Genomic DNA, 27728 nt, shown 5'->3' on the forward strand with positions numbered 1-27728 from the left:
CTTTTCCACCTCCCCGTGGTCCCCGTCCCCTTCTGGGGCGCAGGAGGCATGGAGGGGGCAGAGCTGGGGTGCCGGGGGGCTGCGGCCGGGTGCCGGGGGGGCTCAGAAGCCGGCGCTCTCCGAAGCTGCTGCGGCTGTTTGTAGCTGGGGCATGCGGCTGGGGCTGCGGGAGCGGCTGGGGGGGGCTGCGAGTCCGGCTGCGGCTGCGGCTGGAGCTGTAGCTGTCGTAGCTGCGGCTGCGGCTCCGGCTGTACGAGTAGGTGCTCAGCGAGCTGGAGGACGAGGGGCTGGGCCGGTAGTAGGGGATGGGACGCTTGCGAGCACTGCAAACGGAAAAAGGGATCCGAGTGAGGCCCCCGGCGGCAGCTCGGGGAGGGGGTCCAGCACTGGACCTACCGGCACGGCCAAGCATCCACCCAGGGAAGCCGAGCATCCCCGCGACCAGGCTCAGACCGGCTGCGGGGTATCAGGATGCGGCCACCCGACGTCACCTCCCCCTCCATCCATCCCCTTCCTCCTTCCCAGTTCCCCCCCCCTCCCTCGCCCCCCGGGGTGTTAGTCCTGGATTAGGCAGCGTCGAGGGCAGAAAGTGAGCAGGTTAATGTGGCCTTTGTGTTTCCCAGACACCAAAGATTGAAAGCTGCTGAAAAAGAGACGTTCGGGATTAGCGGGAGGCGAGCTGCGGCCCCGCCGGCGCCGGAGCGAGAGGAGGGATACGGGAAGCACGGGGGCAGTGGGAATGGAGGCCACGGGGGGCAGAGACATCAGGAGTCAGCCCCTTGCCCCCTCTCCCGGCCTGGTGTTAGTGGGACCAGAGAGCCACAGGCACGGCCTGAAGGCAACCGGGTGCCGAGGGCGTCCTAAGGTGTGAAGAGACATAGAAGGGTCCGGGAGGAAGAGGAGAAGGAAGAGGAGGAGGAGGAGGAAGGGGGGAGGTTACCCTGGGAGCCAGGCTGGCGGCGATGCTCTCCGAGAGGGACCTTGGGATGAAATGGAAAAGGAGAGGTTGGCATCACTGAGGTAGGACCATGTGGTGGTGGGGGGGATGATGGGAACTGGGGACAGGGCAGAGGGCAAGGAAAAGCCCTAGGGGTTCTGGCTGGACTATGGGGCAGGCAAGGGGGGGCTGGGGGTGTTCCCCCAGCTGCCCCTTCCCCACACCGCCTCTAGGCCTTGTAGGAATGGCTCTGCTCCTCCTGAACCCCAAGCAGATTTGGGTCTGCCATCCCCATCCATGCCAGGGATGTTGCAGGGATGGGGGGACAGTCCTCACAGGGATTGCAGGCTGTGCCCTCCAACTGAGCCCTGCCATCTCCCTGGGGACATCCTGGCAAAACCAGGATGGAGCAGGAGGGATGGAAAACCAAACAGTGGTACTCGGGCTGGGAAAAAACCTTCCTCTGGGCTGGGAGCGAGATTTCCCAGCACATTTTCTTTCCAAGGGCATACATTGGGAAGAGCTGCAGGAAGCCCTAACCCATGGGCTCTGCAGTATTGCTCCTGTCCTTCCTCCTGTCCTCTCTCCTGACAACTCCAGCCCAGCCCAGGCAAAACAAAATCCCTCTCAAAGTGAGGCAGAGCTGATTTCTGAAAATCCAGCCCCCTGATCTCCCAGCTGATAGCAGGAGAGACAAATAGGTCAGGAAGGAGTAATCTCGGCTCGGCACGGCCCCGCTGCCAGCGCTGCATGTTACGAGGTGCTACTATGCACACAGTGTTTTGTCTGGCATGAAATACTGCCTGTCTTACAGCTTGGGATCCTGAGGCAATAGGATCCCAAGGAGGAGAAACTGGCTTTTGGAGGGCAGAGGAGAGATGTGATTGCGGATGTGCGTCTTTCTGGAATATGCACAGCCGGATTAAAATTAATTCCTGTTTTCATGCCTTGAAATAGGAAGAGATCAGAAGGTCGTGGTATTGGAGGCAGTCTGGCTATCCAGCTGTCTGGGCCAGCTGATTCACCCGGTCACCCTCAGGGTTATCTGTCCATCAGCAGAGCTGCTCATCCTTTTGTCCGTCTGTCCGCCAGTCCATCCATCTGCACATCTGTCCATCCATCCACCTATCCAACCAGCCACTCACCCATCCACCCACTCATTCATCCATCCACCCGTCTGTTTGTACATTCATCTATCCATATGTATATCTGTCTGTCCGTCCAGCCAGCCAGCCAGCCATGCATCCATTCATCCGCCCATCCACCCATCCATTCATCCATCCATCCATTCATCTGTACATCTGTCTGCCCATCCATCCATCCATCCATTCACCCATCCATCCATCCATCCATTCACCCATCCATCCATCCATCCATTCACTTATCCATCCATCCATCCATCCATCTGTCAGTCCGTCCATCCACCCATCCACCTGTCCATACATCCATCCATTCATTCACCCATCCATCCATCTGTCCATCCATCCATCTGTTACCTGTCCATTCCCCCACCCACATGCTCTTTGGGGCCGGCTGATGGCAGAGCTCAGCCCTGGGACGTGCCAATGGACATGGCAGAGCCTTTGCCACGTGCCAGGACCCACCTCGTGATCCTCCTGGGCTCCATGAAGCTGGGGGAGTCACGTCTCCTCTTCCTGATTGGGGAGTAGCTCCTGGAGCGGCGCCGGGCGCGGGTGGGATCGGGATCACCGTGACGTGTTCGGGGCTCGTTGTCCCTTCTCTCTACACCCCGAGGAGGAGGAGGAGCATCAGGGAGCGGGCTGGGATCCCGGGTGGGATCCAGGGACACCTGTGACAGGCAGCTCCCCTGCAGCAGCTGACACTGCAACCTGGAGCTGTGCTTCAGTGCCACCAGCATGACCTGAGACCCCTCCCCAAACCCCAGGAGAGCTGGGACCACCATGAGCCACAGATGCTCCCTGAGCCCACTGATGGCACCCGTGGTGTCCCCTGGGCCCACGCATGCACCTCTGGTGTCCCTGGGCTGAAGTCCCCCCTGGTCTGAACCTGCTGGCGGGTTTTTTTCGGCGAGGGGTGATCGGGAGGCGGCTGCGTCCGCTCTCTTCCTCCCGGAGCGGGAGCGGGATTTGGAGAGAGAGCCACTGGAGCTCCAGGAGCTGCTGCGCTGGCCCGGGCTGGGTGACGGGCTCTTCCTGCGCTCCGACGTGTGCCGGGAGTGCTTGGCCGACGACTCTGAGCTGCTGTTGGGCCGGCCCCGGTGGTGCCTCTCCTTCACCCTGTGAAGGCAGATCCCAGCACTGCCTCATGTCTCATCCTGGCTGGCAGGATATCCCCATGGGAGCCAGAGATCCCAGGTTCCCACAGAGAACAGTGGGCACACCTGCATGATGCCAGTTTTTGGCTGGGCTACATCTCTGGTTATAAAGCGTGGGGTGCTCATGCACTTGGGATCCTGCATCCTGTGGGATGCTGTAATTCCACACAGCCATCCAGGCACTGCCCTTCAAGCTGCCATAAACCCTTGCAGGGATGATCCTTCCCACAGTGAGCTAGCACTGACCCACTGTGGCTCTTCCCTATCTCTGTTCCTGTCCCCATCCACAACCTAACCCCTGTTCCATAATCCTAACCCAAACTCAAATTTATTTCTTTATTTCCAGATCCCCTTCCTCCTCCTCCCCCAACCCCATCATTATCCCATGTCTGTCCCAATTCCTGTCCCCATCCCTGTCCCCATTCCCATTCCCATTCCCATTTTCATCCCCATCCCCTGAGCATCCCAACCCAGCCCAGGTCCCCAGCTCGCACCCCAGAGCTTCCCTTGGAGGGACTCAAGGTGCCCGCGTGGGGCTGCACCCCAAATACCACAACCCAGCTCCCACATCCCATCAGTGATAAAACGATCCCATCCCGGAGTTCTTCCCTTACTTCTTCCCGTTGCGCCGTGTTTCCTGTCGGCCGGCCGGCGTGGTAGGGCTGCGATCCCGCCGCCCGACCCTCGAGTCGCTGCTGTAGCCGGGCGGGCTGAGAGGAGCCGGCGGGGGCTCCCGGGGGGCCGGGGGCCGCCCCTTGCTCTGGCCGCGGTGTCGGGAGGGCGGCGAGGCACTGCGGGAGCGATGCCGGTGGCCGTGCTTGCCCCGCTCCGGCGTGGGCGACCGGGGGCTGCGGGCACCGTGTCGGCCCCCCCGGGCGCGGGGGGAAAGCGGCTCCGTCCTGCCGTGAGCCCGCGGAGACGGGGACGCCGAGGCCGGCCTCTGGCAGAGGGGAGAGAGAGAGAGAGAGGAGAGAAAGGAGGAAGGGGAGGGGGGAAGAAGAAAGAAAGAAGGAGAAAGGGGATTTTAACGGGGGGCGCCGGGCCGGGGGCGCAGATCACAACGTCAATGCACATCGCATAAGGCAGGCTACACAGACGCTACTCTGCACCTTCCTCTCGCCCTCAACAACGTGGGTCATGCAAACCTCCGCATGCAAAACGCCAAAAAAATATAACTCAACTCAAATCGTAATAAAAAACCCAAAGGAAAGGGCGGGATGGGAGGAAAATAAATAAATCCAAGAAAACCCCCAAGTCGTCAGGGAGGGAGCTTGAAGGGAAAGAAACAACCCACCCCCCCCCAAAAAACACCTGGAGAAGGGATAAAGCAAACCCTGGTGCCCGCCCGCCCCACCAAGGAAGGGGGGAAAGAGGGGTAAAACCCAAACGAAGGGAGGAAAATGGGGCAGGGAAAAGAAAAGATGAGAGGAGGGAAGAGGGGCGGTGGGGGAGAGTAAATCAGACTGAGCCGAGGGAAGGGGTCGAACCAAAGAGGGCTGGAGGTGATGGGGTCTGCTCACACAGAGGCATGCACATATATAGAGATATATGTTCGGATACGTGTAGTTTTTATCGATAGTACGGCTTTCGGCTTAAAACAAATCCGGAAACGAGGAAAAACGGCACAGAGCGACAATGGAGGGCAAGGCAGGGGAGGGGGGCCGGGACGAGAAGGCAAAAAAAGAAACCAACAGATAAAGAAAGAAGAAAAACCATCCAAATCAAATCAATCAATAAATAAATAATAAATAAAAATAAATAAAAACAAAGCAAAACTTCACAATGTCCTCGTTACTGAGATAAACGAATGTCTCTGAGCTCTTCCTGGGACACGCATTGAGCTGTTAGCTGTGACTCTGCAGGGAACTGCTAAGTCCTCATCAGCACTCAACACAGACTTTGCTTTCTGCTTCCTTTTTTTTTTATTATTTTTTTCCATTATATGCTTTTTTTTTTTTTTAAGTCCCTCTTGGTTAACATCCACTTACCAAAAAAGTGGCATTTCCTCCTTTAGTAGGTAAGGTATGAAGAAGGGAAAAGCGGGGCATATAAGTGCATCATTAGATTCACAAAAATGCAAGAGAGAAAGAAAGAGCGAGAGAAGGAGGAGAGACAGAGACAGAGCCAGAGAGAGGAGAAATAAAACAAACCAACTCACTTCTCCTACAGGGAGGGAAAACCCTGGGCCACCACCGTGGCCAAGCCCCGAGCCAGGCTCTCACCAAGACTGAGGGGGTTTTGTCTGGCCCTGGGCCCCCAAATATCCGAGCTCCTCTGAGCCACAAATGCTGCCTGGGTGTTTTCCCCATCTTTGCAAACATCACTAGACCAAAAGATGGGTGGAAACAGCTCCTGCACCACCAGCCCTGACCAAGCCAGCAAACCCCTGGCTTTAGGGTCTCCTTTCCCCAGCCACAGCCCAACACCAGGTCCCTGAGTATCCCTGGAAGGGTGAATCCTGCACAGGGAGTCCAGCTGAAGGGATTGAAGAGGGTTCAGGGGGATTGGGGTGGTGCCAGGATTGTGCCATCCCCATGCCTCAAATACTTCTGGTGAATCCTCAAGGATAAGGTTCTCTCTACCTGCCCCACTGTGTCCTAGACACCACTTTTCTCCCCCAAAAACAAGCAGGAAGGGTGAAGGGGTGGGATTCTGGGGACCACCACAAAGATGCTGCAAAAGGGTCACGACCATTTGCATCCCTGAGCATCCCAGACTGTTCCACACCCCACCTCCTTGTCCCCATGGATAAGCCAACCCCTCCAGCCACAGAGCAGCAAGCTGGAGCCAAATGAGAGGATTTGGATTTTTTATTAAAATCTGTTGCTGTTGTAATGGCTGCAGTGAGGGGGGAAAGAACAGGGGGGGTTCAGCTGAGCCCTTTCCCAGCCCCGTGTCCCAGCAGAGGAAAATAAAAGCAGAGAGACGAAGTAGAAGAAGAAGAAGAAGAGAGAAAGAAAGGGTTTTCCTCTTTCCCAGGGCAGCATTTTGGTGCCACTGGCCATGCTGTGGGGTGTGGGGCTCCCACCCAAACCCGCAGTCTCCTGCCCAGGCGTGCAGGAAGGCAACGACAGTAAAAGCATCCCAAATAAACCCAAATCGGCAAAGACCCAGCCCAAAAGGGAAAACACACACTGGGCACTTGTGGGGATGGGACATCCAGGGCTGGGATGCCATCCCCTGCTCCTGGGGAATGTGATTCCCTGGACCTGCCTCTCCACAGATGAAGATTTCAACCTTTCCCCATTGCAGCCTCCCAGTATTTTTCCTGAGTTGGTTTTTTTTTCCCCCATCATGACCCAAAGAGGGGCTAAACCCACACATCTCCCCAGATTTCTCAGGTTTTGCCCCATCCATTCAACCCAAACCCCCCTGTGCCCACTCCCACCCCTGGCCACTGCCCCTATTTCTCACTAATTACGTTTGCCTTCGTTACTGGGCCACTAAGGGGGGACTCAAAGGGAGCAGCCCCTGCATGGAAACGAACACAAATTCGGAGGGCTGAAAGACACAGAAATGCATTCTACCGACAGCACGAGGAGACGGGGAAGAGAAAAGGGGGGAAGAAAGAAAAAAATATTACGTGGACAGGGCAAAAAAATATAAATTAAGAACGTAAGAGAAGATTGGCTTTGCAGCTAACTGGGGAAAACCGTACAAATCAAAACCAAAAAAAATCATATATAGCCACCAAAAAGAGACAAAATGAAAGAGAGACAGAGAAGGAGAGCGAGAAAGAAAAAAGAAAGTCAGAAAGAAAGAGAAAATAACATTAAATCAAGCTACGGTGCTTTTCAACAGGCTCATCTGCAGAAGTGAACGTGCAGAGGTGGACGAAATACCTACCTTCGGAATTGGCAGTGACAGGAATGCAATAATAAAAAAGAAAACAATAATCTCCACATTTGGAGGGCAGAATGGGAAAAAGACAAGGACTCTTTAGTACGGCGATCCAGACCCCTCGGCTAATCCCGTTTGCTCTGCTTAGAATTTTTTTTAATTAATTTTTAAAATTCGGTCTCTTTAGCTTTTAAATTTTTTTTTTTTGGTTAGTTTTTGTTTGTTTGTTTTTCAGTGGAAAGGCTGTGGCCAGCCGCCGAGCGGGGCGGCCACGGGGGGAGTTGCTGGCTGGTGCCTGTAACCCGGCTGCAGTTCAGTCTTAAAAAGTCACTCTATAACATGGCAAAGTCCCGGATAACATGCAGGGAAGGCGACGGATGGAGGTGGGACACGGCGAGGGGTGTTGGGTTGTGTTGGCCCAAAGAAAACCGGAGAGAAAGAGGGGCTGGAGGTGCCGTGTGGGCAAGGAGGAGGAGGAGGAGAGACCCAGGAGGAAGGCTGGGAAGGCAGCAGGGATGGATGGAGACAGGACTGGGTATTTAAAAGGGAAGGTAACACCGTGCAGCGCCCCGGGGCACCCCTTGCTCCCGGTGGCTCTGGGGGGGTGCTGATGGGATACACAGCTCATCTGGAGGATGGGCTGAGCTTTGGGGGTCTGCAGGAGATGGGAAAGGAGCTGGGTACCAAGGATGCTCAGCACCCATCCTGCCGGGATGCAGGATATGGGTAGCTGGGTGTGGGATGATCGCAGGGTGCTCGGATAACCCAGCACCCAGCAGCCTCATCCTGCAGCCAGGGAGGAAAACCATCCCCACGGCAGCAGGATCCAGCTGAGGACACGGGACAGTAGCCAATTTGAGGAGGAAAAGGGCAATTCGCTCCATGAGATGGAAACAAGCCCATTTCTTTTGCAGTGGAGGCCTGCTGGGTTCTCTTCCCTTTTAAATTCCTTGTTCAAAATATAGAAATGGAAAATACAATGTTTCAGTGGTCGTAAATATTTAGAAAACACATCTGGTTTTTGGGTTTGGGTTGTTGTTTGTTTTTTTTCTTTCTCCACATTAAACACACACAAAAGCAAAAAATTCTAGAACAACACGACGACGACGGGGGGGGGGAAAATGAAAATAAGAGAAATATATATCGTTTGCATTTCTGTACACCACAAGGGAAAAAAAAAAAGAAATCATGAGAAAGGAAACTAAAACAAGGGGGTGGGAAAAAAAAAAAAAAGCACGTTTCATTGCCCTTCCCTCCCCCTCACCCTGCTTCTGCTGAGCAAGAAATGGAAGTGTATATTACCGTTTGGGTTTTTTTCAAATGGGAGGCTAAAGAAAAACACGATGGGATTAAAAAGAAAAAAAAATAAAAAGTAGAAACCAGAGAGAGAAGAAGAGAGAGAGAGGAGGAGAGAGAGAGAGAGAGAAAGAAAGAGAGAAAGTTGTTGGAGAAAAGTCCCGCTGGTGCCAGAGAGCCAAGGGAGCTCGTTGGCCTGGGCGATGCTGGGGGGTGGGCAGGGGGAGAGCGGGGCGAGCCGGGTGCCTGGGGGGCTCCCGAACCCCCCCACACCCCAGCCAAAACCACAGGAAAGAAGAAAGCAGAGAGGTGCTCCAAGAGATGGGCTGGGTGCTGGGTGCTGCTGGGGGGGTGCTGGGCTTGGGGAGGGTGAAGGGGAGGTGGGTATGGGGTAAGGGGCTCCTGGCCCCATTTTCCGGGGTGCCCCTGGCCCTGCAGGTGTTGGGGCGTCAGCACAGGGTGCTGCCAGCCTGGCAGTGTGCCCACAGCACCTCACCATGGGAATGAAGTTCCCTGAGGTGAGTGGGGACCTGTGTGCCCCCCAGTAGTGGAGTCATGCAGCACACTGCCTTCAGTCAGCTCTGCCTCCAGTCCCTGTTAGCCAAAGCAGGCTCCTTGCCATCCTGGCACTGGTTATACTGGGACTGGCCCTCTGTCCTGCAGGATTAGAGTTTTGTCCACTCAGCACTAGAGTAGCCCCCCAGGTTTCATTGGGACATCCCAGGACAATGAGGCAGAGCCAGGGACACTTAGGTCCAATGTCACCTGCCATGGGGACCCTAAAATCTGAGCATCCAGCACCAAATCCCCTCCGAACTCTACCCTCGCCAGATTGGGTGTTGGAGTCCTGAGCACTGGTGTCAGCCCCTTGGCACTGGGGAGGGTTTGGGCTGGTGGGGAAACGAATTTTCCAGCTGTACCCATTTCTTGGCTGTCTGGGCTCATTCTCAGGTAGGTGCTGAGCCCAGTGGTGACCCTGGCGGTGTCGCTGGCCTGCCAAGCCATCGCCTCGGGGGTGACATCTGCAGGGCAATGTGCGGCTTTGGGGGAGGGATGATTTGTTGGCTGCCCTGATCCTTGCCCCGAGATGACGGGCTGGCTCCCCCAGGGAGACCGTACACCCAGTGCAGGGTTGGTGAGTGCATCTCCCCCGTGTGCCCCGGCTGGGCAGGGCGGGGAGCCGAGCGAGTGGGGAAGGAGCGGAGAGGAGAGCAGGGGGGCAGTCCTGTGGAGGGAGGAGGGAGGGAAGCGAAGAGTGATCCAAGAAAAGCCTACGTACATCCGAGGGCTCCGGGAGCGGGGCGCCGTGGCTGTGGCGGCCGTTCTGGGCGCTGCCCTTGTGCCCGTTCTGGTGCGGCGAGGCCGAGCGCTGGGGCGAGGGCGAGGACGGGCTGCGGCTGGAGCGAGCGCTGCTGCCTTTGGGACCATCCTGCCGGCGCTTGGGGCTCAGCCTGCGGGGCACAGCACCGTGAGCCGCCGGCACCCCCAGCCCTGAGCTCGGCACCGCCCTCCACCCGGCCCGGCAGAGCAGCCCAGGCTGCGGGGCAGGCTTCGCCAAAGCCAGAAATGGGGGGAGAATTGGTGTTTTGGGCTTTCTCTAGTCAAAAATTGAACCCCCGCCTGGGATTCTCCCAAACCCTCCAGAGGTTCTGCAGCACCATCCTGCTCCCCTCCATCCCCCCAAAAGGGTTCTCATCCTCGGGACACATCTGCCACACACCTCCTGTCCTCCATTCCCAAGGGTCCTCATCCCCGGCATACCTCTGCCACCCACCTCCACAAAGGTCCCCATCCCTGGGGACACCTCTGCCACCCACCTCCTGCCCTCCACCACATCGGGGTGCCCACCACACAGACATCTCTGTCCCTGCCCTCCAGCCCACATCGCCGAGACTGGGGGTTGCTGGTCGTGGGCAGTCCCGGGTTGTCCCTACCTGCCGGGGATTTGGAGCCGCTGTCGTCGGAGGAGAGGGAGGCGCTGTGGGAGCTGCAGGAGCTGCGCCGGTGCGAGCGCCAGGCCGGGGACTCGCTGCGGGACCTGCGGTAGAGGGCGGCCGGGGCCGCGGGGGGAGGGCTGAGTCCGCCCCTGGGGCACGCAGGGGGGACACAGCACCCCGCTCCCCGCGCCGTCCCGGCCCCTCACCTCTTGCGCTCTTTGTTTTTCTCTTTCCGTTTGTTCTTGGGGCTTCGGGACCTGCGGGGAGAGCTGGAAATTTCAGGAGCAGAGGCAGCACCTGGGGGTGGCTTCCCCAGCCTCCCCCAGAGGCATCGAGGCCGCAGGAGGAGCGAGAGAAGAACCTGCATGGTCTGGAGCTGGAATTCATTGAGATTCAAAGCACAGTGGGGATCCCAGATGGCGCTGGGAGGACCACGGGGTCAGGTGCCCATTGGTGAGGTCAGGCAGGAGCGGGTGGCAGTGGGAAGGGGGGGACTGGCTCTGCTCAGCATCCTCTGGGCTTGGGCCCGTTGTCACCCTATACTTGTCTTGTCCTACATCAGTCTCCTCTGAGACCCTCTGCTTTCCCAGACACTCTTTGTCTGTTTTTCACTTCTTTCACCCTAGAACAGCAGTGCTGCCAGAAGGCATCTGCAGAGCAGGGCAACAGCCAGGGTTTGTCCTGGCCATGGCTGCCTGGGATCCCCCTTTCTTCCCTAGGGGACATTAGGGGCCATGTGGGACCCCACAGTCACCCAGAGTGGCCCTGTGCCATGCCCAAGGGTGGAGGACACACAGCAGTGTCCAGCCATGGGATGAGGGGATCCATCACCGTGAGCAGAGGGGAGGGGGACAGCAGGAAGGCAGGGAACAGGGGGTCTCTGGCAGGGGAAGCTGACAGCCAGCACTGGTGGCAGTGGGCTGGCTCCCAGCAGACGTCACTCTTACCTGTGTCTTCTCTTCTTCCGTGACCCTGACTCAGATCTGAGGGATGAAGAGGAGGCAGAGGTGAAGGAGACACACTGACCTGGTCAGCTGAGCAGCCCCAGGGGATGGGGACAAGGACAAGGGTGTTGCCCCAAGACGGGCTGCTGGATTGGGCAGGTGACAGCAGCTGTAAAGCGGTGATGGCTTCATAAAGAGTCATCAGCATCCATCCCTATCCATGCCTCAATCCCACCCCAGCCCAAGGGCCTGGGCAATCACCAAACAGCCCCATGGTCCTCAGTCATGCCTGGTGTCCCCAGCCTGCCACGGTGTCCATCCTACCTGTCACGTCTGTGTTTCTTTCCAGTCTTCTTTTTCTTTTCCTTGCGGATGGGTGAAGAGCTGTCGCAGCTGGGGGGGAAGTGGGTGCCCTTGAGGGACGGGCAAGGGACTCCCCATCCCCATCCCTGTGGCCCAGGGGAGTCCCACTGCCAATGCCCCCCACCCCCACACTTCCCTGGACCATCCCACGGGATGCACAAACATCTCATGGAAGTTATTTCCTGGGGGATTTGGGGTTGGTGACAGAAAGGGACTTCTGGCAGAAGGGCTCTGGATGCCTTTGATGCCAGACTGCTCAAATCCTGCTGTGTCTCATTGCCACCTCGTGGGCTCCACAGCCTCCAGCAGGAGACAAAGTGACCAGTTCCCACTGGGATTTCAGAGGGGGACAGTGGGTTGTGAAGGCCAGCCCATGCCCCCGGGCTTACAACCCCAGCAGGAACCCCACAGCCCACCCAGCCCAGTGAACACTCACCTGCGCTCCGAGCCAGGTTTCCTCTTTTTGCTGCCATGGGAAAGGCAGAGAAAAAAAGGAACATTAGGGACAGCATCTGCCCAGGCAGCCAGTGCTAGCCAGGGAGGGGACCAGGGAGTAGATGGAGCCAGACCCTTCACAGAGCCAAATCCTGCCCGGTGCTGTGCCCTGCAGCAGCCAGCTCCTTCCCCACACGGACCAGTGCATGCAGGAGGTGTGTGCACATGTGTGCGTGTTGCAATATCAGCACATGCAGATGCATTGCACCTCTTAAGGGTGCATATTTGGAGGGGCACTGACCACTAAAGTGGGAGGACTTGCCCCGTCAGAGCCTGGGGAAAGGCTGAGCTGGGAGCAGAGCTGCCCTCCTGGGAGAGGGGACAGCGCGGGGACAGCCGGGGACTCACCGGCTCCGGCGGTGACCCGATTTCTTCTTCTTTTTCTTCTTGGGGGGAGGAGAGGTAGAGCTACTCGAGCGCCTTTTCAGCCTGTGGGACACAGCATACAGGGTCGGGGGAAGAAGGGACCAGCTCCCTGGTCTCTGTATCCCTGCACGGGGATGCCGTGCACGCCCATTCCCGAAATCCCCGCGGACCTGTACTCGCGGTGGCCGCTGTCCTCGCGGTAGCACTCGGCCGAGCAGTCGCACTGCAGCAGGCAGCCCTCGCCGTAGTCGGGATACTCCACCGCGTACTCCTCCCCGTCCGCCCCGTGGTGGTTTTCTATCACGCTGCCAAAGGAGGAAGCGCGGGATTAATTCGGGGATCCCCATTCCCTGTCTTCCACCGGCTGGGGGGAAGCCTGGGGCAGCCCCAATGCAGCTGTAGCGGCTGGGGGGCATCCCCTCCAACACAGCATCCCCAGGTAACACAGCATCCCCAGGGGACTTGGTCTTATCCCTTGAGGTCCCCACACAGCAAAGTCCCGTGGTGGGGGGTTTCTTAGGGTCTTCCTGGGGCTCCAGATCCCCACGGGGCTGGCACAGGGACACCACGAGGCTCGGGCCACCTTCTCCTTGCAGGATCCAGCCTCAGCAGCATTGGGAGCCCCTTTTGTCATTGCCCAAGTGCTGGGGCTGAGCTGGAGGCTGGATCGGCCCAGGTGGGTTGTGGGGCTGGATAAGGGTAAGAGGAGCTGGCAGGAAACTTGGGAACTCAGTTGGGAGCTGCCCAGGATAATCTGGGCTTTGAGGCCGGTGCCCCAGTGTGCCACCTGCTCAGCACAGGAGCTTCAGGCAGCTGATGGTTGATGTCCCCACCTGGCCAGGTGAGGGGGGGGGGGCATCATACCTTGAGCCATCAGGGTCTCCTCTCCCTCCTGAGTGACTTCATCAGCATTAATTTTTCCCACTGCCATGGAAACCAGCATGAGGTTGCCATTGACTACCGGGGCTGTGGGCAGGGCTTGGCAGAGGTCTGGCAGCTGGAGTAGGAGGGTCCTAGGAGCCCCTGCCCAATCTCTCCCTGTTGTCTCCACCTCCCTGGTCCAGCTGTGCCATCCAGGAGCAGCATCAAACCCCACAGGGAGCCTCTCCTTTGCTTTTGGGGGCATGTAGGACACGTCACTCAGGGAGGGATGTGGCCATCCAGATGCTCTGGAGGGAACCGTAATGGATGGGACCATGCCTGGAGGGTGCTCAGCATCAAACCAGCCCAGGTGTTTGCTTCCCAAGGGAGATTTGCCCTCGGAAACCTGATGTGCTGCTCCACCCCTCCCATCCTGGAGGTGTGCAGCCAGGGACACTGGTGGAGAAGTGCAGCCCCCGCAGCATCACTCCCTTGGCAGCCTGGACAGTGCCTGAGTGAATGGATGCCCTCAGCCCCAGACCAAATCTGAGAGCAGCACGTGTTGGCATCCTTGGCCGCAGGCAGGCCACGGGCTGTTTAACCCAATTGAAAATGTCTTGGAGCGAAACTACGCACGAGGCACCCTCCTCCTAATCACAGGCGATCGCTCAAGCGGGTCTCAGGCTCCCCTCTGCACTGCAGCCATGGCTTTCTGGGTCCTCTCCAAGTGACTCCTGCTTTGGCCATGCCCCAAGGGCAGGAGCAGCCTTTCAACCACCCACCCAACCATGGGAAGTGGGGGGGAAGGAGGAAAAGAGAGAAGCGAGCGGGGATAATTCCCTGTGTGCCTCTGCTCCGCGAGCAGGCAGTGCTCCACACCAGAGCCTGCTGCCAGCATCTCACCCATTAGCTGTGCTCAGCGGCTCAAGACCAGCTTGTGCTGCTCCAATTATCCCTCCCTGCCCGGCACACGCTTGCCTTTGTCTGTAATCCCACCAGCCTGTCTATCAAGCGGTTCTCCTTGGGGACTGGGCTGTACCACCGGGCTGTGCACACGGAGACGGGAGCTGGGAGAGTGCAGAGAGCAAAGCCAGGGACTCAGGTGGCCATGGCTTTGCTCAGTGCCTCAGTCTCCCCTGGGGAGTTATGCAGATGATGCTGAGCTCTCACCTCAGCTTTGAAATGAGATCAGCTGGTTGAGACTCACAGCCCCGGCAGCCAAGGACCGAGCTGTAAAAACCCAGAGAGGTGCTGGAGCAGGACCAGCCCACGAGATGTTCTGCTGAGCACTCTCCCAGCCACCACAAGGGATGAGGCTCCTTATTTTAAGCTTATTTAACTCCCTTGTCCAGCCTCTTGATCTCTCAGAGACCTTTGGCACCCAGGACATCCTCCTGCTGCTTGAAGAGCCACCTCCTTTGAACCCAGCTCCTACCATCCTCCTTCAAGCGCCTCCGGCTTTGCTCTCCTCCGAGCAATCCTTTGCTGTGAGACTGCTCCTTCCAGCTCAGCACTATTATTTTTAGCCCTGGGGCTAATCTTTAATGATTACCCTTCGTTTTGCAAAACCAAGCCTGTAAAGGTGACAGCCAGGGCTGCCTGGGTAACCTTAACACACCCTCAGCTTCCCAGGTGCTCCTTACCATGCCAGCCCTAACGAGCCTGCCAGGAAGATGCCCTGGAGATGACTCCTGCCCCCACCAGCAAAGGCCACTTGTTAACACCTCAGGCTTGATGCTCTGTGGCCTGGGCAGGTTGGTTTTCCCCATCCACTGTTTTTTTCCTGCCTGGAGAAGGACTCTGAATGCTTCACGCTGCCCCAAGGCCATGCAGCCCATCCCGGGCAGGCACAGCAGAGCCACGTCCATGCGTCTGTCCCTGTGTCCGTCCCTGCCTGCTGTGCCAGTGGAGTGGTGTGAGGAAGGCTCTCCCTGCCACCACGGCTTCCCTGCCTTCCCCCCCCCCGCCCTGATTTCCTGACCCTAATGAAGCATTAATATTCAGTGAACCTGCACTCTCTATTCCTGTCCCAAGTGACCTGGTTTCCAGGCTGATGGATGGTGCACGCCAGGCCAGCCACGCTGCCTGGGCCATTAAGCATCGTGCAGATAAATCATCACTGAGCCAGGGCGGACCCTGGTGAGGCTGGGGACAGTCCTGTGTGGGGCAGGAGAAGCAACTGGCACGTTCCCAGCAGCAGCTGGGCTGCTTTGGACACCAAACCTGAGCTCCAAACCCCTCTCAGGGCAGATGGAGGCCCCCAGGACCAGGCAGCATGAAGAGTGATTAGAAGGCAGAGGAACAGGGCAGGAGCTCCTTGGAGAAGCTCCTTTCTTGGGGCTCCTTGGGGTTGTATCAGCCTGATGGAGATACAGGCTCTGGGTCTGTCCAGAGGAGGAGCAGGCTCAGCCCTGCCTGTCCAGCCTGAGCCCCTTACAACAGAAATTATTATCATTATTAATTATTATTACTGATAACACTAATATTTCTAGGGTTACAGAACAGCAGCCAACCTGCTGTTGAGCCATTGCCACCCAGGAGAGGCCTCTCTGGGATGAGAGACAGGAAGGACACACTGATGAGCCAACTGGGAGCTCTCTCACTCACATTTGGCGCCCATGCTGGTCCTCCCTGGTGAGCACACCTTCCTTCTCCATCAGCATTTGCCGAAAGGTCCCCACTTTCTGCCGGATCTCCTCTTCGGAGTACCTGGATGGGCAAAGATGCGGTCAGGGCTGCCATGGCTGGAACGTGGGCTCCCCAGGGAGCTGCTGGTGACCTCCATACCTTTGTCATTTGGGATTGACACATGGCCCAATGGGCTGGTCAGAAGGAGATGTGGCATGGTGACAGTCATCAGGGCTTGGAGGAGAGCAGGATCTCTGTTTGGCCCCCTGCCACCACCCTCTATACCCTCCTCTCTCCTGCCTGCTCCTCCCAGAAGTGCTTGGCAGAGGAAGGGATGTCAGAAAGGGGTAAAAGAAGAGGATGACCATGAGGTTGCCATTCCCCATGACTGTCCCAGGCTTTGGGCACATGCTGCCACACCCTTTCAGCAGTGCCAGGGGTTCAATCCCAGGATCTCCATCCCACCATGAGTTTCCCTCTCTCATCCCTGCGCTGTGCTGGGTCCCGGCAGCCGAGCCAGCTCTGCGCTAACGCTGAATGCTGACTCAGGCCACTGCAGGCTTATTAACGAGAGGCACTAATCACTTTGTCCCTGGCATCTGGGAACAGCCATGGCAAATCACGGCACTCCAGCCATCCCCAAGGTGTCCCCGGTAAGGGACAAGTGACAGCCCTGGGCGGGTGGTCCTGTGCCACATCCCATGGCTGCACAAGGGCACCTGACATCCTCCTTGACTACAAACATCCCAATCTCCTCGACTGAAAACATCCCAATGGATGGATGTTGTGGAGAGACCCATGATGCTCCTGGCATCATCCCCGAGGACAGGGCAAAGAGAGGGGGATCCTATGTGACCACCACACTGCCACACTGGGAGGGAAGGGGTCAGGCTCTCTGTGTGTCCTTGTTCTCACCCTTCTACACGGGCTGTTGTGACCCACCATTGCCATCACATTCCATCAGTATTGCTGCTACGAGCCCAGAAAACTGGGTATCACAGCCTGGCCGAGCCCTCTGGTCCTCAAGGCTGGCACCTCACAGTGCCCATGCTGGGGACAGTAATGCCCCTCACAATGCTGGGGGTGCCCTTGGGTGCCCTGGGTGCAGAGGAGCACATGGTATCACCCACCCTCCCCTGCAGTGCCCATGAAGGGGAACAGAGAGAAGAGGGGAATTAATATTAACGAGCTCATTTGCGCTGAAGGGCTCTCATTAATTGCCCAGCCGGACTCCACGCAGGAGGAGGGCTGCTAACAGGGCAAGGAGGCAGCCTGGCTGCTTCCCCTCACCTTGTACCTGGGCATGGGGGGGCCCCAAAAACAGGGCAGCACCCCCAGATGCTGCTCTGTCCCACAGCCTCAGTGGCAGTGTACCCAGCTGGGCACGGTGTGATCACCCCGCAAGGATGAGACACCAATCCCGGACATCCCACGGCCATCCCACGGCCATCAGCTGGCCCATGGCAGCAGGAACATGTCTGCCTGGGATGAGCATTTGCTGCAGCATATTAAGAATGCGGCTGATGCTCTCGGAGAGGGGACATGAGGCCAAACAGGAGGTGACAGATGGGCCATCATGGCTGGGCCTTTAGCAAATCTGCGGGAGGAGGCCAGGGTGAGGCACCCCCCCAGCACCTCCAGTGCCTTCTCCAGCTCCTTCCCTCCTGCATTCCTCTGGTGCTGCTTATAACCTCGTCAAAGGGGTTTTGCTTTTGCATTTAACATATAGAGTGGGTTTGGGAAAGAAAGAAAAAATGCTGACACTTCTTTTCCGGACAAGGAATCCAGCCTGCAGGCAGGGAATAACGGTGCAGGCAGCCTGGAGCGAGCTACAGCGCAGGCAGGAGGAGCCATCCGCCTTTAAGGAAACAAGGGAGTGCATAAATCCCTGCAAAACCCCCTCTGCTGACACTCACATCCATCCCGGGGGCCCTGTCCCTGTCAACAACTCCCCCTAGGCCGTGGTCAGGATGCAGCTCCCAGGCCAGACAGAAACCTCGGAGGTGCAGAGTGCTTCCCATGGAACCCTCCCAGAGAACCCCTGCGTGGAGGGGAAGAGCAGGGAGAGGATTAACCAGGTTGACCAAGATTATTACTGTAATTATGTTATCATTTCGGCGTATCGCCACCATCATCGTTATTAATAGCCTTAATAACAGCAAAGCAATTACAGCAATAACAACAATACCAGTTGCAGCGTTGCTCTTACCCACTGTAGTAATGATACTAGGAGTAGTAAGAGCCCTAGTAGAGTGGGGGAACCCGACAGGAGGCTCTGGGCTCCCCAAAGCGCCAGGTCAGCCTTATTTATTTCCATAATGACAAATTAGGCGCAATCACTATTCCAGTCTGTGTGAGACAATTTAATTCTAGGTCACGCTTGCACTCTTAATGAAAGCCTTGGCGAAGCCTTCCCTCAATCCATTTTCCTTCTCCCCAGCTGGTACCAGTCCCCATCTACCCACGTGTGCCAAAGAATTTGCTCCATCCATCAGGTTTCAGTGAGTTGTCAGGGGGAGCAGGATGTTTGACTGGTGCCAGAGCTATGGGGCAGCCAGCAGCACAGCCATGGGTCCATCTGGTAGGGATGGGGGTCTCCTCACTGGCCCCCCAGCATCTCCTGCCCACCCAGGCAGGAATGTTCTCCAGCCCCTTGCATGTTCTCCCAGCCCTTTGCTTCCCAAGGGGAGAGCAAAAGCTGGGGAGAAGCTTGTAGTGCCTGGCCGTGGCATTGGCAGGACAGAGGGGGTCCTACCAGCCCAAAACTGGAAGAACAAGGAAGGTGGGACAAAAAAAAGCACCAAAAGAGCCTTTCCTGGCACTAAACCCCTGATCTCCTTCATCTCCCCAACACAAAAGGCAGAGGCAGATCATCTCCCACCCCAGGCATGGGGGGCACAGGATGGGTGGCACTGATGACTTGCACAACCATGAGCAACTTTGCTCCTCCTTCCTGCCTCAGCTTTCCCTGCATGACAGGCTGGGAGCCCAGATTTCCAAGCAGAGGGGCCAACCTCCAATAGGTGTGGATGCACTCCTAGGCCTGAGTTTCTTGGAGGCATTTCCCTCCCCCCTACCAACCCACCAGTTCACCCAAAAACGGATTTACTTCCAAATGGGCACATTTGCCACATCAAGGTATTTTTTTAAAGGGGGAAGCACAAGGTGCAAGCGGGTCACAAGGACCCCATTCCCAGTTCCCCTGCCACTCACCCCTGCTCCTCCATCATCTCCTGCAGCTCCATGCACTTCAGCTCCACCCGCCGCTTGCGCTCGTGGTCCAGGATTTCCCGGTGAGCCTTCTTCACCATGCTGGGCTCCACCAGCCGCACCTCCTCCTCACCCTTGTGCCACGTTCCTGAGGCACCGGGCTGGGAGAAGCCGTTGGAGGCTTCCTGGGGCGAAGGCACGTCGGCCCCATTGTTGTAGAGAGCCATGATCACCTGGGAGGGAGAGAAAGAGTCGGGGGTCAGTCCTTGCCCTGGTTCTCCACCCACCCCGTGAGGGCAAGGGGACCCTGCCAGGACCTGAAGGTAAAATTTGTCTCAAAAGCAGGTTGGTGGGGACAGTGACTGGGAGATCTTCCTGTGCCTTGCCTCAGTTTTCTCATCCACAAAGCAAGGCTGGGGTTACTCCCATCACCCTGCCAAGAGGGCTGGCTCATGGGAAAGAGAGAAGGATGCTCTGCCAGCCTTGTATGGAAAAAACCTGGCAAAGTGTGGGACCCAGGACTATACAGCAGCAGCAGGATAAGTGGGCAGGGGTCCTTCTGAGCCCCACAGACCCTGCTGTCAGCCAGTGTGGGTTTGGAGCAGGGATGGGCAACCATCCTCACAGGTCTCTGGGGACACCCCAGGCACTATCCCCACTCAGCAAAGGAATGGACCTCAGATATCCCCTTGCATTCCACAGCTGCACTGGCTGGTTCGGATGCAGCCATGGGACATCCTGATGTCTGGCCCAGCCAGCAAATGCCTGCTGATGCCCTTGGGCCGTGGCCTGGCACCCTCTGCTCATGACCTGGCACCCTTCACTATGGCCTAGTGCCAGCTGCAAGGGGAGATGAGGATCCCCACCGGCCTCTGTCCGCCTGCCTTCTCCCTGCTCCTTCACCTTCACGTGTCTCTGCCTCCTCCTTTCGCCACCACAGTCAATGTGTCCTCACTTGGCTCCAAAAATAACCCCTTGGAAGAGGACAGCCGTTCCCGAGCAGCACTGCCGTGCCGAGGCTCTGGCTGATGCTCCCCAAGCCTGGGGGAGGAGATGCTCCCAAAACTCCTGGATCAACCAGACACAACCCCGCCTCAGTGCCCGCGGGCCATCGGCGCATGGCTGAGCACCCATTCCTCACTCTCCTTGTCCTACCATGCCCCAGCTCCCCTGCCAAGTGCTCCAGCCCTCTTCCCAGTATGGGATGATCCCACTGGAGATCTGCTGCCTTAATTACCAGCGTGGCCAGGCTGCAGAGGTACCACCTGGGTGCACAAACCTCCTGCAAAGCCCTACACAAAGAGAAATGATCAGGAGTGAAGGCAGAGCATCCTGCCTCGCTCTCCAAGCTGGATTTGGGCTTGAAGATGCAGCTTTTGCCAGCAGCCACTTCTCTGGGATGTTCCTTTCCCACAGATCCTACTGGAGAGGCTTTTCCAAGGATGGGTGTTGCCTGCACATTGTCTCCTCTGTGGCAAGCAGCCAACACTTGGGTGGCTGACACACACTGCCCAAGAAGGATGGGAAGGAGGGATCCCTCAGCCCAGCACAGGTATGAAGGGAGGACAGAGGGACCATGGAAAGATCCACACCATTTTGAGCCCAGGGAGGGCTCACCACTCCTGCTCTGCCATTCGAGCAGGACACCAGGCTGTTCAGAGCTTTCCATGGCCATGCCAGGTGGGATAGAGCCCGGGTGGGAACACAGATTACTTGTGAGGGGCTTTGAGGATGTTTCTCTGTTGTTTGAGGAGAGAAAAAGCCTCAGAGCCCTCCCCTGGGTGGTGGAGGTCCCAGCTGGCTGGAAGGCAACTCCCACCCTGTGGCATCTCCAAGGGACATCCCTGGCTTTCCCGTTGCCACTGGCTGCCCCACACAGTCATTTATCTCCTGACAAGCCTGCCCAGGGAGGACAGCAGCTGAGTGCTTAATTACAAAGCTTTTTTTCCTTTTATTTTTTCCCCATCACTACCATACAGAGGGAGCCAGCAGCCTTTATTTCTGCAGAGGCACAGGGGAGATCCTGCTGGTGCAGCAGGAGCCAGCCAGGGCTCTGCAATCCCTGGATGCTTGTCCCTGTTAGAGTAACTGGAAGGTCTCTCAGTCCCCCCTTGCCTGCAGCACCTACATTTCGAGCCCCACAACAACCCTGCTCAGCCCTCCCTGCCCATGGGGGACCCTGATCCCAAACCATTCCATAACCCAGGGTGGCCCCAGGCCAGAGAAGGGAGAGATGCTGCAGAAAAAAACAAACAAACAACCAAAAACCCAGCTTGGGAGCTCCTCTTCCTCTTTCTTCCATCAGGAAATGGAGCCAAAAACCAGGAAAGAAATTAAAGAATGGGGTAAGGTCCCCACTGAGAAACCTTCCCCCACAGAGGGGCTCAGGGAAGGAGAAGGGGAAGGAGAGGCTGCTTTCTGCAGCAGCCTCTGCTTGCTTTTCCCCAGTGGGAATTAATTTTATCCCGAGCCCAGCAGTGGATAAATTCATTGCTGAGAAACCTTGAGAGAGTGTCAGATAGAGAGCTGGGGAGGTAGATGAAGATAAACCAGCAGCTGGATGGGTACCTGTGGGAGAGGGCTGCATGGTGGGGGAAGCATGCAGATCCACCAGGAAATGCTCCATGAAAAGGATGTGGCTGGAGAATTCTCCCCTGCAACTGGGGCCAGGAAGGAGGAGCCGGACTGGGAATGGACATGGTGTTGCAACCTGGTGTCTCCTCAGCTGTGAGTAATATCCACTGTGAGAGCTGACACCAACCCCCTGCCTCAGCCACAGCATGGCCAAGAAAAAAAAGGAATGGGAAAACCACCCACAACCCCCCCCAGCTCTCAACAGGGGCCACCATGGGTGGCAAACACAGCCAGTCATACACCTCTGGTGACAATGGGGACAAGACACCAGGACAGAGGGAGCCCATGTCCCCCAGGCTGGGTCTGTGCCCTCCCTATCCCCAAAGAAGGACCCCAGAGATGCCCTGCACTTGCAAGGGACAGCTCAGGGACACAGAGTGACCACCACCACCACCACCACCTCAATCCATCGGCCACCACACGGGGACCACCTGGCTCTGCCAGCCCCAAATTTACCAGCACGGCCCTGCCCAAACAGCAGCGGTTTCCTGCTTGGCTCGGCACTACCCCAATAATAAAGATGATGGTTAAATATTTAATTATCTGCAGTAATTACCCATAAAACATCAATCACTGGCAGCTGCTGCCTGGCCGCCTTGCCCAGAGGGACAGGAGGTGTCTTGGGGCCAGTGCTGTGTCTCCATGGACTCCTAAGGGCTGCAGGATGTAGCTGGGGACAGTCACTGGAATCCATCCCCACTTCCCAAATTCCCTTACTGCCACCCAGGAGGGCCCAAACCCCCTGGCACCATGGGCTGGAGCTGCTAGGGAAACTCCTGAGCAAATCCCTCTCTTCTCATATTAACAAGCTGTTCACCCACGTGTTTTGGGATCCTGAGCCTCTTCCCACGTACCACCTTGGACCTTGGGGAGGTCAAACCAGCTTTTCAGCTCACAGGTATTTCCTGCTGCCTGCATTAGAGCTTTTGGAAAAGTTCAGAGGTGCCCCATCCTCCATACTCATCCTCCATCCCTATCTTCACTCTCATCCCCAATCTCCATGCTCATACTCATCCTCCATGCTCTTCCTCATCTCCTTCCTCCTTACCATCCCCAGCCACCATCTCCAGCCCCCAGCCCCAACCTCCATCTCCATTTTCATCCTCCATCCTCATCCCTATTTTCCATCCTCTTCATCCTCCACCACCATCCTCCATCCCCATCCCATGCCAGGGACCATCCCACATGCCAGATCTCTCCCTCCCTTCCCAGCCATGCTGAATCACATCCAAGGTGTGTGGAGGACCTGGGCACCTGCAGTGCCAACTTAGTGACTGCCAGGACAGACAAAGGACAGACAGACCACACTGTGCCCCTGTCACACAGCCAGGACAGGCCCTGCCAGCCAGGGGTGCAAAGCCCAGTCTCTCCATTCTGCCAGGATTTGGGGCTGCTGGTTTCCATCCAGGAGGGCTGTGACCCCCAGGCACCTGGTGGGGTGGCACTGGGTTGTGTTTGTCCCCATGTCCCAGCCCTAGGGCTGTCCCACATGGGCTTCGTCCAGCTCAGGGGTTCAGGAGCTCCAGCTCGAAGGGAAAGAAGAAAACAAGGAAAACGAGCGAAAAAAGTGGGGTATCTCACTGAACTGCTTTGGCCCTTTTATTTTCCAACCCAGAACAAGACCCTTCCCAGCCGACTCTGCTCAAATCCCCCCGTGGGCCCTGCTCAGCACCCCGGCCGTGCCCACAGCCCCCCGGCACTGAGGCAGCAGCCGCCGCAGGGCCCTGCCGCTGTAATGCAGATGGAGCCGCTCTCCCGGGGGGAGCAGGGCTGGCAGCGGGGGGCCGGCAGTGACTGGATGCTCTCCCGGGTGCCTGGATGCTCTCCCGGCGTCTCTCCCTCGGCGGGGAAAGGCGGCAGCGGTCCCTGGGCATCCTCCCCCCTCCCCGTGCCTCGGCGCTAATTAAAGCCGCCTCCGGCCGGTGCTCCATTAATTCTCGCCACATCCAGCTGCACCAGGCAGGGCGGCCGCGAGCACCCGTGTGCCGGGATGCGGGCACGGGATGCGGGCACGGGATGCGGGCGGCGAGCCCAGGACGGCGGCTCCTTGGACCACTCGTGCGCTGAGTGTGCCGGAGCTCAGTCTCAACACGCCAGGGCCAGCCCAGATGAGGTGAGGACCCTCCAGCCGCTCCAGACAGGGTGAGAGGGGTGATCCCCGTGGTTCCCCCTGCCCGCCAGGATCTCGTCAGGACACACCACTACCCACCGAAATCACAGCCCTGTCCCTGAATCATTTACAGCCCCATCCCAGGCTGCTCCCTACCCGGGCCGTGGGGACAGCTGGGAGAAGGTCTTTTTTTTCAGGACACAAAACATGCCAGAACACCACCGCCAGGCAGTCGGCCTCCTCTAAACACCCGGCTGGAATTACAAGGAGGAAAAGTCCGGAGTTACTGCCATTAATTGGGCTGACCTTCTCCGGAGCTGCCTTCCAGTGCCAAAAACCATGAGTCAGACCTTCAAGAATGAGGAAAAAAGGCAAATCTGGCTTTAAAAGTGCGGCCGACCTGGGGCTCGTTAGCGCTGCCCTCCAGCCCCGAGCCACAGGGATCCTGCCCATGGAAAGGGGCAGCAGGAAGGGGCTGGTGACTGTTGATCCCAGCACCTCCACCCCTATTTCCCCGAGCTGAGGGGATCCTGTCCTATGGCTGCCCAGTCAAAATTTGACACCTCACAGACTTTAAAGCAATTAATAAAGAATATATGGATGCTGGCTGGGGGGTCAGGAGCTGCGGCTGCCTGTGCATACCTACGTCTGTGCAGATATATATATATATTTTAAAATAGATGAGGAGGCTGGTGGAGAAGCTAAACAGTTGCTAAGCAACCGGGCTCCTTCCTGGCTTGGGGATGTAGGGATGGGGGAGCCAGGGGTGGGGACCAGCCCCACACCAGACAAGCACCACAGAGGGGTGTGAGCACAGAGATCCATCAGCTCCCCTGGAGGTGCTCCAGAGTAAAGGGCACGACAGAGGGTGAGGAGCTGGGATTTACTCCTGACCCCAAAAAGACCAAACCCCCCTCCAACCCGAACCCCTTGGGCTCCCAGGGGAGGCCAAGCAAGCTTTGCTCTCAGCTCTGGCTGGAGGAGAGCCGATGGGAAAGGAGACCAACCCCCAGGACCCCTGCAGTGACCCCATTCCTGAGCCAGGGATGAGGGAAAGGAGGAGCACATCCACGTGACAGCAGCAATCCCCTCATGCTGAGTGGAGAGGCAGCGGGTCCAGGTGATGGGTAACCCTATGGGACCCTCCCCAGCCCCATGGCCCTCTGGCCACACTCTCCTCAACCCCTTGGGGATGCCCTGCCAGACCTTTCCCAGAGGTGGTTAGATAAGGAAGGAGGATGGAGAAGGGGAGCAGCCACCCCCTAGCTTTTGCATCCTTGGGGCCACTTGCTCTGCTGGGCAAGGAGTCAGGAGGAGGCACAAGTAGCTCCAAGGCCCATCACCACTCTGGGGAGGGGGGGAGTAATAAAACTACTACGAATAAAAGCAATTATTGAGCACATGGAGGAGCAGGGGGATGACTGCCACAATGAGGTCACCTTCCCCAGTGGGGACACAATCCCAGCAAACGACTCTGGGGCCGAGTGCTGCAGGTGTGGGGGGTCATGGCCAGTGCAGGGGGAGCATCCAGCTGGGAATCCCCCCCACCATCCCCCCCCTCATGGCTGGCTGGATGGTTGTGTAACGGGAGGAGCTATTCCAGGGTTTGAGCACATTATATAAGCCATGGGCCACCTGGCCGGGGAAAACGGGAGCTAGAAGACAGGGAAGAAGAGGAGGAGGAGGAGGAAGGGCTTTGGGGCTTGGGGATCCCCCATATCCAGCAGACCCCTGGCAGCCAGGACTAAATCTGCACCCCACAGGCACCCCTTGCCAAGAGGTGTGGGGTGGGCACCCTCTGCTCTCCCTTCCAGCAGCCTCCCAGGACCTGCTGCCACACATCCACCCATGACTGGATCTGCCCCCCCAGGGCACGAGACATTTGTTCGGGGGGAAAGAGTCATTTTCTTGGCACCAGGGACAAAAACAACCAAGAGCCCTGGGCTCCTCTGCCTTCCTGGCAAAGCCCCCTGCTCACCATCCCCAGTAGCGACCAAGGACCAAAGGCTCCCTTAAAATCTGCCCAAATTCTGGCTCTGAAATCCCCCCATCTCTCCCTCCACATGCTGCCAAGATGAGTCCTGGGGCAAGGGAAGGCAGGTGGGATTCAGGGGGGATCCAGAGGGGATTTAGTGGGGAGGCAGGTGAGACAGAGGGGGTGGCATTGTGTGAGAACACGCTGGCAGAGGGGGACAGAGCTATGATGATGTTTGGGCACAAGCACCGTGAGCTCCTGTCCCCAGAATCCCCCCCAGTGGGGGTGTCCCTGTGCTCCTGCCAGTGACAAACCCATATGCCAGGACACAACCACCTGCACCCCCAGAGAAGGTCCCTGACATTTATCATCAACCTGAGACACCCTCAAACACTGCCAGCCCCCAGGTGACCCCCCTGCAGCAGCAGGAGCACAGGGAAATGACACATCCAGTCTGAAATCTCTCTCTGGATGGGATGAATGAACCTGTGTCCCCTGAAAGCCACCTGAGCCATGCCCTGACCCCTCTCCACCAGCCCCCTGAAGGGCCATCCCTGGGGACAAACCTCCCTGTCCCGGGCAGGAGAAGCACAAAACACTCCCAAAAGACCAGCGGCTGGGCTGCTGCCGGGGTTCCCCCTGCCAAGCCTTGCCCCTCTCCTTCCCCCACACAACACCCGCAGGGTTTGAAATCTCATCAGCCAAACCCTCCCCAGCACAGCCTGGGGGTCCACGCTGCAGAGAGAGGGGCTTTGGAGCCGTTGTCTTGGCCTCATCTCCCACCTGCACTACACAAGGCACCAGCACCTGCTGGGGGCTCATAGCTGTCCTGTCCCTCCCAGACAAAACCCCACTGCTGGGGTCACCCCCTGTCCCCCTTCCAGCGTGTCTCCCCACATGGAGGAGAAGGATGTGTGAGCCCCCCAGCCACCCCCCAGCACCGGGGAGCACCTGACACATCCACGTCCCTGGACCCCCCGTGCCCCATAAAAGCATCTCGTCTCCGGACTCCTCACATCATCTTGGACCCCCTAAAGCATCAAACCCCGCGGGGGGACACCCCTGTTACACGCCTCCCCGTGGGATCCCCAGCTGCTCCAGCACCCACGAAACACTGCTTCACCCATTCTTTCCACCCGTGCCCCTTTGGGGACCCCAATTCCCAACCCCCCCAGGACCAGCCCACCCCCAATCCCCATCCCTGGGGGTCCTCACTCCCCTACCCGCGGAGAGCATAACCCGATGGGGGGGGAAGCCCTTTCTCTCCACACACCCACCCCTCTCAGCGTCCTTCCGTGCCCAGCGGGGTCCCACCGCCCCCCACGCCCCTTCCCCTCCCTGCCCGGCCCCCCCCGCCCTGTGCCGGCCCCGCAGCCCCGGGCCCGGCCGCGCCTCACCTCGCTCCGCCGCCCCGCTGAGTCCGGCCCCAGGAGGGGGTCCCTGTCGGCGCCGGGGTGTGCCGGGGGTGCCGGGGGTGGCGGTGGGCTCGGGGGGGCGCGGCGGTCGCGGCCCCTCCGGCGCGGCCCCGGCGCGGCCCCTGCTGAAGTGCTGGACAGCTCCGGCAGCGGAGCCGCCCGACACAGAGCGCCGCCGCCGCCGCCGCCTGCGCGCACCGCGCGGGGCCCAGCGCCGCCGCCCGGCCGGAGGGCGCCACTGCAGCGGGGGCCGCGCCGAGCGGGGACACCCGGCCCTACAGAGAATACCCGGCCCTACGGGGGACACCCAACCTTACAGGGGACACCCGGCCCTGCGGGGGGCACCCAACCTTACAGGGGACACCCGGCCCTGCGGGGGACACCTGGCCCTGCAGGGGACACCCAACCTTACAGGGGACAC

The 27728-nt window shown here is 58.2% G+C and overlaps 1 protein-coding gene across 1 annotated transcript; it reads right to left on the reverse strand.

Moving 5' to 3' along the window:
- Positions 1–13: 13 nt before the first annotated feature.
- SRRM3 (serine/arginine repetitive matrix 3) lies at positions 14–27436 on the reverse strand. Its single transcript, XM_032707232.1, is given in 16 exon segments — positions 14–183; positions 185–323; positions 2542–2680; positions 2966–3195; positions 3848–4173; positions 9649–9824; positions 10307–10407; positions 10513–10563; positions 11254–11289; positions 11575–11643; positions 12050–12079; positions 12457–12537; positions 12645–12779; positions 15943–16044; positions 19177–19406; positions 27290–27436. Coding segments are annotated over 15 exon segments (1920 nt in total). The 5' UTR covers positions 19401–19406; positions 27290–27436; the 3' UTR covers positions 14–102.
- Between the last annotated feature and the right edge of the window lie 292 nt (positions 27437–27728).

This window comes from Chiroxiphia lanceolata, chromosome 20, assembly GCF_009829145.1.
Source record: "Chiroxiphia lanceolata isolate bChiLan1 chromosome 20, bChiLan1.pri, whole genome shotgun sequence".
Taxonomy (NCBI): domain Eukaryota; kingdom Metazoa; phylum Chordata; class Aves; order Passeriformes; family Pipridae; genus Chiroxiphia; species Chiroxiphia lanceolata.